Below are 12,574 nucleotides of genomic sequence, written 5' to 3' on the forward strand. Positions count from 1 at the left end.
AAATTTCAAATTCTCAGTGCTATTAAATATCACTACTTCTTAAAATCTGGCCTCCACTGTTTCTCTGATAATACACTTTGGTTATTTTCCAATTAATTGCAGCTGTATCAGATTTAACTGTAGAGGTCCCTAATCCCCAGTACTGTGTCTTTACCTTTCATACTTACTTCCCCACTGGCAACATGTTTATTATCAGAGTCTCAATGATCAGAACACGTGTACTCATCTTCAATTTTATCTGAAGATGACCACAATGAGAACTGCCTCCTTCCTATACCTGGCTTGGGCCTGCGAGCATTTCTCTCTCTCTCTGATACAAGTGCTTTCCTTGTTGAACTCTCCACGCTCTTTGGCAATTCATTCAACTACCACCTATATTCTAATGATGCCCAAATCTATATTTTCTGAACAAAGCTTTTTTCTACTTCTCTACTTTTGCATGTTTCACAGATTTCTCAAATTCGCATTCACAACTTAAGTCATTATCTCCTCCTTCAACCCTGCTCCCCCAGACTACCAACCTCAGTGAATGATACCGTAAAGCCGACTCTTCAACGTTATACAGAGCACCAATCACATGACAGGAATTTTGTCAGCCAAGCTCAGGCCACATCATCTATTATTTCTCCTCTACTCTTCCCACAAACCATAAAATGTGGTTTTATGTTAGTCTGGTCTCTTGAACCTATCCACTTTCCTTCGCACTACCACAGCCACTTGATACGAAGTTAACCTTGTCTCCCTGCCCTAAAGCAACAGCCTAACTGCTTGTAGAGCTATTACAATCTGTACCTGTCTTTTTTCTCCCATCAAGTGGTAGCATCTAATTCCCCACCTCTTGAATATGAGCTGACCTTAGTGAGTTGCTTCTAGCAACGAGAATTCCACAGAAGTAAGAACATGCTGATTTTCAAGTTTGGGCTAGAAAAGGCAGGACACATTCCACCTGGGTCTTTCTGAGAACAAGTGTCCTTGAACCCAGCTTCCACACTGTAAGTCAGTCTAGGCGGTCTACTGCCATGCTTCCCAATAGATCCTGTTAAGGTCACAGACAATAGTTTCACAACAATGACTGCAGCCATCAGTAAATTTTTATGTATTATTCCTTTTAGTGTATTTATCTCTTTGGATTTATTTCAAAACAGAGCATTAGTTCAAGGATGGGCCATAAAATGTCTTGTACAAAATTGTCTTTGTTCAGTTGTTTACATATCTCAATTACTAAACAGATGGCCTCTGCACATATTTCATTTCTTTGTCTATAACTAGAAGGTTAGGACATAGTTCTGATTGAGTGATTTGCCTTTTGAATGCAAAATAAAGGTTGTCACTCTTGTGCTACCGAAGTAAATGAGAATGCTAGGTCAACCAAGATTGAGGATATACTGATCAAAAACACTTAGGTTTATACTGAACAGGAATTAAATTTGCATTTGGCTCTGGAAGGAACCAGGGCACTCCCACTCGACAACAAATTTTCATTAGTTTTTCTCTGGGTCCCACAGGCAATATAAATCTGCAGGTCCCAAGTCAGGCTCCCTTGCTCAGTGGGGAGCCTGCTTCTCCCTCTCCCTCTGCAGCTCCCCCTGCTGTGCTCTCTCTCACTCTCTGTCAAATAAATAAAATCTTAAAAAAAACTCTGCATGTGACACAGGAGGTGAGAATGAGCTTTTGGAGAGGAGCTCCTTTTCCTGTTCTCCCAAAGCCAAACTGAAACAAGGAATCACCTTCTTCCGCGATGGGTTTCCACTTGCTCTTACCCTGGTAAATGCCGCCTTTAGGGAGTGCCAGATTTAAGCAGAGAAATCTGGTATGAATTTCTGTGCTGCTCAGGCTCTAGGCCACCAGGAAAGAGGCCGATGTTAAGCGGTTCTAATACTCCTAAGTTCTGCTGAATCAACTTTCTGAAAACTTCTGGTTTCCTATTTATTTATTCCAAAGTTCAGCTATGTTTTAAGAAATGTTTTCCAAATTTTATCGAGTATTTTTAGTTTTAGGTACCAAGAAGTTTATTTGTCTGCTCAGTACATCTAATCTACCTCATTGCTGTAAATAAAGAGCTCAAATTTACACCAAGGCCATCTGAATTCTAGCAGTCCCTTCCCAAACAGCCAAACTGCTCTAAGTCTCCACTTGCAAACTGGTGTTATAAAAATCATTTTCCCAATTATTAACACTTTCTGTCCAAATCTTTCCTGACCTCTTTGTGACATCTGACATTAAGAGGCTTCTATTACATGTACTCTTTGCTTTTTCTATATAAAAAAAATCTATTTAAAACTTTTATGTCATCACTGACATCTTTTCTTCCACTTCCCTCCAATGCGAATGTTTCTTAAATCTGCATTCTTGCCATCCTCTCTGGGTTAGCTCACTCACTGCCAGATTAAAGTTTCTATTACATACCATCTCCACCAGAGATCCTGCTCAAACTACAGGCCACTATTTCCAAATGGCTAACTAACATCTCCACCTCAACAGCCCAAACACTGTTCCAATTGAACATATCCAAACCTGAAGCCATTATCTATGCATTTCCTGTCACATTCCATTGTCCACACTGCAATGTTGCAGCGTTTCTCCACAATGGGTGTGTGCTAGACTGTGCTATTATCCTAAGTATTTGCTGCCCTGCCTTCTGTAACATTACGCCCCCCCCCCCCAACAGAAGGCTTACCCACGTGATCTGCCCTAGCACTGAAATGTGGGCAGAAACTACAAGAGCTGGTCACTGCTTTACTATGCCCCACACCCTCTCTCATAAGACCAGCAACACTGCCACTAGAGGCTCTGTTGGACAGGGTCCGAGAAGGAAGACAACACACAGCAGACCCACAATGGTCACAGGGCACGAACAAAAGGAAGACTTGTCTCAAGCCACTGAAATTCTGGGCCTTTTTTAGCTCTGCAAAATCTATCCTATTCTGAATTATACAATATATCAAATAATTTTTATCTTCCCTGTTCAAAATCCTTCAGTGGCTCCCAACGGCGTCTACAATAAAGTCTCAACGCCTCCAAATGAAACAAACAAACAAACAACAAAAACGCCTACGCCGTCGTATGGGGTCCAGTCTGTTACTACTTATACAGCCTCACTCTCTACCACAATCACGTAATATCCCTCACACACTAGTAACATCAAACAATGTGCTGCTCTCCAAAAATAGCATTCTCTTTTATGGTTCTATGCCTTTCTTTGTGCTAAACACATTCTTACTCTACTCTGCCCCACGTGTTTACACAAATGACAAAAGTATATTTGTCACATCTTTAGGGATGTCTTCTTTAGTCACCCACATGTTAAGTGCTGGAGTTTCTCTGTGTGTCACAATATTCGGTACACTGGCCCATTACAGAATTTAACACACCTTTTACTGGTGACTATGTCCGAATCCTTGAGGGCAGGGGCCTTATCTTATTCATGTTTGTATCTCCAGTGCTCAGTATCACAGTTACTCTCAATAAATATTTATTTAAATGAATAAAACGGGTCTTATGGTAAGAGTAACTTTATGTATCTAGGTATAATTTCTTTTGTTTACTAAAGTAAACTATTTTGGTGATTTTCTTTGTGGCTATCTCCTTGAAATCTCATTCTTTCTTTTCCAGGGTTGGCACATTTTTTCTGTAAAAATCTCAATGGTAGATATTTTAGGCTTTCTAGGATACGTATGTCTCACATATACTTTTTTCCCTTTCTCCTTTATCTTTTTAAGCAATCCTTTAAAAATATAAAAACAGGGGCACCTGGGTGGCTCAGTCAGTTAATTGTCCAACTCTTGGTTTCGGTTCAGATCATGATGTCAGGGTTATGGAACCAAGCCCCATATTAGGCTCTGCACTCAGTGGGGAGTCTGCTTGAGATTATCTCCCTTTCCTTCTCCCTTCCCCTCTAGCTCCCTCCTCTCTCCCAGCTAGTGCTCTCCCTCTCTGTCTCTAAATAAATAAAATCTTAAAAAAAAAAGAAAAAGTAAAAATTATTTTTAGCTGAGGGCTGCACTAAAAGAAGCCTTGGATCACATCTGGTCCATAGGCTGCAGTTTGCTAAACCCTGGTTTAGGTCAACACCATCAAAAGTAGTCTCTCATTGTTTAAGAATCTCTCTGAAGCAGTATAAAAACAGAGCAGTTTGAGAGACAGAACTCTCACTGCTGCTCGAGTTCAACTGTACCTCTGGCAAAATGGGGCTAATAAAGCTTCAAATATGTTGAAGTTCATCATCAGATATATTCAACAAGCATGACACGGGTACAGTTTGACAGGGTGGCCTTGAACTGATGAAGGAATTAGATTTTCTGACTGTAAGTCCCAGGTGATCTACCAATCAAAAAACATGACAGAAAGCCAAGAAACGGTATGTCACTTCCTTGCATAAAATTTTCAGTGGTTCCTGAGCGTTATTAATAAGGTTCCCAACCTGCCTTTCCAGCCTCATCTTCAGTCCCTTTACCCTAACCACACTGGCTCTTTTATTTAATTTCTTAAACGCACTATTCTCCCCTTTACATATGTTACTCCCACTGCCTGGAATGATCCTACCACTGCCCATCTCTCCTGATGACACTGACAGATTAAAAAGGACTTCTTCTGAAATCCTCAGATAGAGGGCATATCTATATATATAGACACACACATACACACACACATATATCTTTATATATAAGACATATAAGATATATGTATATATATCTGTAATATATATATATTACTCTCTAGTTGTTTTTTTTTTATAAACACACACACAATCAGTAAAAAGGAAAAACTGAGAGTGTAATCTAAATCTGTGTATGAACACCATAAATATGACATACTGTATTAAGAGATTATACATATTTAAAATATATAAACATTACCCATTTTAAAAGTTGAGATTAGAAATAAATATTAATAGAGATTCTTCTTACAACCTCACAACTGTTTTGCATATCTCAGAGATTTGTGAATGCTGCTTTGGAAACTACTGCTTTACTAAGCCAATTTTATATATATAGCCAAGTCTTTATTAAATAGTTCCAGTCCACACTGCCCTATAACACCACATACTCCTTTACATCTTAAAATCTCTATTTTTGTGTCTGCCTACTCTTGTACCTAATCATTTTGAATTATTCCCTCTGGACCACAGCAAAACCACTACACCTCTGGGAGTAAGCCTACCCGGACTTCAGGGGCATAAAAGGGAGGACTAGGACACTGTTTCAGTGTACATTTCTGCTCATTCACACATCCCACGACCGCTTGTTTTTTTCTACAGTATCATACGCGTAAATACAAATTATTTTATGTTGTAAAAGTTTATAGTATCATAATCTAAGTCTGTTCACAAGTAACAGATGGGAAATTCTAGTTAAAGTCTGGTACAACAAATAGTACTTGCCTGTTGATGAAGTACTCTCAGATGACGACCTCTTCCGGGTAGGGCTACAGTTTGTGCTCTCTGATGGTCGCTGGGAAGACTTCTCTGAGGTTGGCTGGGAACCTGGAGAGAGAGGAAAAGATAGAAATCATAGGAAAATTCAAGTCTAAAAATAAAGTCAAACCATTCTGTGTCAGAACTGTAGCATTTTAGTTGTTGCCAGTGCCATTCCCTGAAATAATACAACTTTTAAACTGACAGTAAAGTAGACAATAAGCAGAGGACAAACCATACTATGCGCTGCCGACAGAATCTCACAGGTCTCATATACATGAATTTCTCCTGTTACGTTAACAGAGGGAAAACTAGTTTTAGAGGAAGAATGAACAAAATACACGATTTAGTTTTTATGTATCACTGCTATGAAACATATTAAGACATTTATTGATAAAGGTCACTAGCAATATTTTAATCACATCTGTTCCTCATTATCAGTTCAAATCCATCATATGAACCAAAAAACAAAATTTATAATACAATTAATTAGGAATGACTAATGTGAGAAAGCAGGTCCTCCCTGAGCATTTCATTTGATAGAATCAGAGGTGAGGATCAGAGTCAGACCTTAAATCCATACATCCTATCTACTCTACAGAAGTCACTTTCCTAGTCTGTGTGTTTCCTCTACAGCATATTCGGGAAGAACTTGGGGACTAATTTATCCACGGAATAGAGCAAACCTACTTTAAAACTGTACACGTAAGATTCCTTGGTTATATACATAAAAGCTCATAAAGAGAAATAAACAATTCCCTTTCAAAAAGTCACATACTTTTTGCCAAAACCTGAAATCAATGCAGCGTAATTTAACACATTTCTTACTCAAGAGAAAAGTATGCTGTTCAGGAAAGATTATTTTTCTGGGTAAAATATACTTGGTTCTGATACTGGATTCCTTATAACCAAAAAATCCAGCTGCTGAGAAAACATAATGAATGTCCATCTCATGTTTGTCAAAAAACCAGCGGTACTGTGAAATGTTCATTCTAAACTAGAAAAGAAATTACAGGTAGAAAGCCTTATATATATCTAGAAGCACAAAAGGTACAAGAAATAAAATACTGGAAGATGCGATTTTAAGGATCCCCCTCTAAATAAGAGTTAAGTCCTCAATGAAGATGTGACGAAGTGAATCCAGAGCAAGCCGAGGACAGAAGGACTGAATGGAGCTACGCTTCTAGTGTTCTCCTTTCTTTGAGAGAAATAATAAACCCCGAGCTCTGTTTTATTTATGTAGTGTCTTAAATCACATCACTGTAAATCCTTTTACCAGGCTCTTCTAGCATTGCCCAGGTGAGATACAGGACCATGTGTTGCCACTCAAGAGTAACAAGTTAGATTTTTGGGAAACTGGTATTGTGACAGCACACCCTATTTCTCAAACACAGTGACGAGTAATGCGAGGGCTCATCAAGAAGTAAGACTGTTTACTGTTGAATCTTAAATACAAAGGGATTTTAAAAACCAACAGTACAATAAATCCCCTAGACTGTGGTTCAGGTAAGATTTCCATTAAAGAGCTAAATACCACAATAAAAATATCTAAGAGGTAAAAGCTTAGGCGTCAGTAAAGACATAACTTTATAAGAATTAACACTGAAAAAGTCACACACTGTACTGGTAAATATCTCCTGCTCAGACACACAGCCAAGACAGAAGACAACCGTGGCCAAGAAGCTTGAGACATCAGTGAACTCTCCATCACTATTCTCCTGATGCATGGGCAAGCAATCTTAGATTAACTACAAGGGAAAGGAGGGGTTGGAGAGGACTTTTTATAAAGTCTTCTCTCTCGGTCATAAACTAACATTTACTGAGGACACTTTATATGCTTCGTCCTATGCTAGACACTGTGGAGGTGGGGGAGAGATATAAAAACAGTATACAAGTCTCTGCCCTCAAGGAGCTGATCTAGGGTCATGAATGTCATCATGTATGACATTTCAGATGGCATTTGTGCCATCCATTCTTGAGCTCCGTCTTCAGTTTCTAGGCTATTTGGTAATGCTTCCCAAATTTCCTGATCATCTTCAAGAAAGTCTTGATGAAGGCTGCAACTGTACCTTTGATCATCAGGATATCCTGAGAGTCACCCTGCCTGGCCTCACCCACCTCAGGGTAAAAGAGGGGACGGGTACTTTCTTCAAAGCTCCTTCTTTTGGTGGCATCTGGAGCTGCGGAGGAGGCAGTGGGAGGTGGAACGGGGGTCAGATCCCCGGAGATCGCTATTGGCAGCACTGTACAGCAATTCCTGAGAAACTGAAACAATTGAGAGAGACATGGCTTAGCTCACTCAGCTTCTGAGCCACTTTTCATTTCCTGAAAGTAATGGAGGCCAGCAGCCTATTCTTAGGATTTAACAGGAGATGGGAATAAAATTTCTTTCAGGATGGTTTTCATTTTTCATTTTAAAAGTCTGTTTGAATCCCCTTTTCATACAAAGCAGAGATGTTCTTAACAATATTCCATATTTAAGGGGAATAAGGATGTATCCCTGAGGTATAGATCTCTAGAGTTCAGTAATCATCAGATCTAGATCCTTATTTCATTTAAAAACATTGCTTATAGGACAGTAAGATGATGAGAATACCCGAAAAAAATGACCTAATGATGTAAAGCAACCAAGATTAAGACTGGAAAATGATGATCAAAACTTAGCACAAGGTAGCAACTTGTTAAACCTGCTCAAACTGGCCTAACAGCAGAAATCATAATGAGATCTGCAAACATTATCTCCGACACTGCCAAAAACGTACTGTGCAGCTGGGTGGCTGGGGAAGAGCAAAGTAACACCCAGAGAGAACGAGCATGTCCATTTCAAAAGAGACCAACATATCCACATTTCAAAACCTAAAACTGAGTGCCGCGCAGAGCTGTGTGTGGTGGAGTGTTAAGTACATCACCAAGGGGCAAGGTGCCCTGACTTTGTCCTGACTCTGCTACAAATTAAATTTTAAGATCTAGGCAGGTAAACACACTAGAATGTTGTTTTGATAAAGCACTCTAACTCACATGGCTAATGTGAATTCCAAAGTGAAGTAATGTAAAAAATTAAAAGGGTTTTTATAAATGTCATACTGTTATACATAAATTGGCTCCTTAGGTTTATCGTAAATTTTTAGACCCCAATTACTTAATAACGTCACTGACATATAATGTATATGTGTAGGCAACTATTTGATATTAAAATAACAATTAAAGAAGGGCAGGGACTTATGCCCAGTTAGGAAATGGAACTAATGTAGACTATCAAGCATCATTCTTAAATGTGAAGAAGAGCCAGTAAAAGAAGTACGTCTGACAGGGAAGCAGGAGTAAGAAGGGACCTCCAAGGCTCATAGGCACCCATGAGGCTGTAAAAACCTCCTCTGAGGTGAATCTTGAATCCACTGACTCTTCAGCACAGCTTCTCCAGGGCTAGGGTTGTATTCTGGATTACATCCATAAAACCCAATGTGCCCACATGAGGCACAAGAACTTGTCCAACTCCGTTCGGGAGGAGAGCGGCTGTCTGCTTCCCCTGCTCGCTCCGCACATCTCTGACAACATGGCAGGCTCCTTAGGGTGGCGACTGCTCTGCCACGTGACACAAGTTTGTTCACGTCTCATCAGGGGTCACTTCAGATCTGCCTGGGGGGAGGCATGTGAAGCCTCTCCACTCCTTGTAGGACAAGAGATCTGTATGGATTCCAGTTCAAGAAACTCTGGTACTCCATCGAAGAATACATACAGAGAATACTTACAATTTCACTTATCAGAGAGTTCCCATCATTTCTCATTTCAATACAGTATAAAGCCAAATAATTAAATACTTCAGAAGTAAACAGAATATAAATGGGATCCTTCAATTCACAAAACTACTGGGTAGAAACACTACTGAGTGTCTCATTACTCAGATATCTAGCAGCTTCAGAAATATGTTTAGAAATGCCACACACATAAATGAAGTAGAAATTATAGATAAATCACAAAAGAATTACCCAAATAAAACTGCACTTCAACATAAATGTAAGTTGAGTACTACACCTACATTCTTTTTCTTCAGTTGGAAAAACAGAGGTCTTCATATAAAACAGAAGGCAGACTATCAGCAAGAAGGGAATCTGAAAAGGGAGAATATCATAAATTGGGAAAATAATGAGGGAAACTAAGAACTGAATACACTCAGACACGTGAGGGAGCCTTGGAAGTAGTTTTGACTATATGGTCTCTGGTTTTACCTGGCCACGATTCAATGAGCTTTTGAACATAAGACAGGTTTTGGAGAAACATTTTTGCCAAATTAAACAAAAAGGGGGAAAGATGGTACCTACAGCAAAACCCTAAGATGAAGTCATGGATAACAATGGCAGAAAGTTGAGAAAACAAAAAAAGAACATAACTGGATTTTAAGGGACAAAAATCTGGAAATCTTTCCATTATACACAAAAATGGGTAGAAACCAAGAAGCTGTTCTGAAGTTCATTTGTCACAAGAGATCTTGCTTGATGTCTACACACGAAGAACTAAAACCAGTCTAAGATAAAAAAGAAATACTACATTTACAGATGCCTGGGTGTGAAGACAGAGTCAAATGGGCAGAGATATCAGCCTAAAAAGAGAAAATTCCCATTGATAATAGTTGGGGGGGGGGGTGAGGAGTGGAAGGCATCTCAAAGAAAAAACTGGAATAATAATTCAACCTAACTGTTTCATTGAAGCCTGGAGTATCCTAGGCTAAAAATGAAGAATTTCCTAATGTAAATTAACAAAAGAACACAGTGAATGAAACCAACAGCTGGTTGGATAAAACATGTATTTCTTTAGTGTAAATCCACTATGAAAATTTTCATAACTTATAGTTATGAATTCTGGTCATGCCTTCTTGGGAGCTCAGCACTAAAGACCCAAGAAACTAGGGAAAGGTTTGGGTAAGCAGATTGGTTGTTTCCTTCTTTCTTTCTTTTTTTAAAAAGATTTTATTTTTAAGTAATCTCTACCATCTAACGTGGGGCTGGAACTCAGGACTCTTGAGATCAAGAGCCCAATACTCCTCTGACTGAGCCAGCCAGGCACCCGTGCCTGATGTGTCTAATGCTGGAAATAACTTTGAGTAAACTATGGAAGAACAGATTTGAAGTGTACCAGATTTGGAAGGGATACCATGCTGAAGCCAGTTTATAGATGATATACATTTATTTCAAAATCACATATTTAAAACTAACTTCTAACATTTAAAGCATTCCCATCCACCAAAACTAATGCATATTGTAAAATTTTAATTTTAAGAAAGAAGCTTATATTATCATTTACATGCTATTGGCAGTGTTTGTTGATCAGAGAATGAGTCAAAACTGGTTATAACACAAATGAATACCACAGTAAAAGAATCTGAACATAAAATACCAAGCTATTTGGAAGTTTCTGATCAGGTTTTTTCGTTTCCAGATTCAAATTCGGAATCCTTTGCTATGGTTAACAGCTCAGGAGCCCTGGAAGTTTCTCTTGAAAGAGCTGAGCACTGAGATAAAAGCTGGGTCCATGATAAAAACAGCTGTTTCCAATTGTGGGAAATACATTTACTGAGAGCAATACATTTCATCTGACTCACCAATTAAATGCACTACAAGAGAGAATGATTCAGAGCCTATGCTGGTGATTTTTAAGCTAAAAAGTCTGTTTTTTCCCCTCTAATTAGGCTATTTCTCATAATGCCCAAATCAGATCACTCACTGAAATGGAATTGCTCTGGAAATCCCCAAAACTGCACAAACCACCACAATCAATTTTCTGACCTCATCTCCACATGTTCACACTTCACTTTCGGGTATATCTTTATACATCATGCTAGTGAAACGGTCATGAATCAGAAAATTCTGATCAATGCACAGTCTTCAGTTAAAAAGAAAAAGCACAGTACACTTCACTTCAACTATTATGCTGTTACAGTGAATACACTTTTTTCCAAACAAAAAGAAAACTTAGCTCTAATTTATTCTTGGGGGGCAAAATGATTACCAAAACCTATTATATCTATATCTAAAATAGACATAAAATATATAATAAATAAATAAATAAATAATATATATCTTTATACATTCCATAATTTGTAAGCTATAAATGGGAAATACCCCATGCTACCACTCTCCCCATTTTTGAAATCAGGTTACACGTTCTGACATGTACAGCCAGCCATGAGTTGAAAATCCTGAAAAACAGGGATGGAATATGTGATTCTCTAGGTCAGAAACTATTTTCCGTTAGACCTATCTGATGTCTACCTAATTTAAATACACACTTAATTAACTTGAATTACTTACGAGGACGGGATGAAGCCAGAAAGCCTGATCAGGCTTACATGTGAAATCACTACAATTTCATGTGCATCAGGCGGGTCTCAGCCCATTAGCCTGTAAGAGTTACTACAGAAGAGCACATTCAGTTAAAATAAGCTAACCACCACATAAACATCATTTATGAAATAATTAGACCTAATTTATAAAATTAGACCTGTTACCCTTTTTAAAGCTTTATGCAATTTGTTTAGTCCAAATCTGCTCAATTGTCAGTTTGCCCATCTATGAAACAAGAGAAAGTTAGCCACCTTGCTCCAGACTACCTAGGACTATCCTTCCTGCCTGTGCTCCTATCTAATTTCATTTATTTTCCTCATATTCACATCAATATAATTAATCAGATATGCCTGTTTTATGCCAATGAACACTTAACGATAAATCTACTCAGTATAAACACCTTTTTTTATTTTTTCTTTAATCAGTTATCAGTTTGAGATAGGCTTCACTCAAGAATTAGTACTCTCTAGTACTTTTTATTTTTTAAAGATTTTACTTATCTGAGACAGAGAGTCCACGAGCACATGCATGCACACACGCACTGTGGGGGGGAGGGGTATGAAGGGAGAGGGAGGAGCAGACTCCCCGCTAAAGCAGGGAGCCCAATGCAGGGGCTGGACCCCAGGACCCTGAGACCATGACCTGAGCCAAAGGCAGATGCTTAACTGGTTGACTGAGCCACCCAGGTGCCCCACTACTCTGCTTTAAGAAAAAAACTAAACTGGTTGTTTTGGAGTAATTTTAAATTTACAGAAGAGTTGTAAAGACAATACGAAGTAAGACTTCTCATATATCCTTTACCCAACTTCCCCTAATGTTAACC

The 12,574-nt window shown here is 38.7% G+C and overlaps 1 protein-coding gene across 1 annotated transcript in view; it reads right to left on the reverse strand.

Annotated features, from left to right (window-relative positions):
- The window catches only part of ASH1L (ASH1 like histone lysine methyltransferase), a 162,897-nt gene that overhangs the window by 91,710 nt on the left and 58,613 nt on the right, over window positions 1–12,574 (reverse strand). The window contains 1 exon segment of the mRNA XM_008696570.2: window positions 5,381–5,482. Within this exon segment, the coding sequence (XP_008694792.2) occupies window positions 5,381–5,482 (102 nt within the window).

Source organism: Ursus maritimus, unplaced genomic scaffold, assembly GCF_017311325.1.
Source record: "Ursus maritimus isolate PB19 unplaced genomic scaffold, ASM1731132v1 scaffold_2, whole genome shotgun sequence".
NCBI classification, from domain to species: Eukaryota; Metazoa; Chordata; class Mammalia; order Carnivora; family Ursidae; genus Ursus; species Ursus maritimus.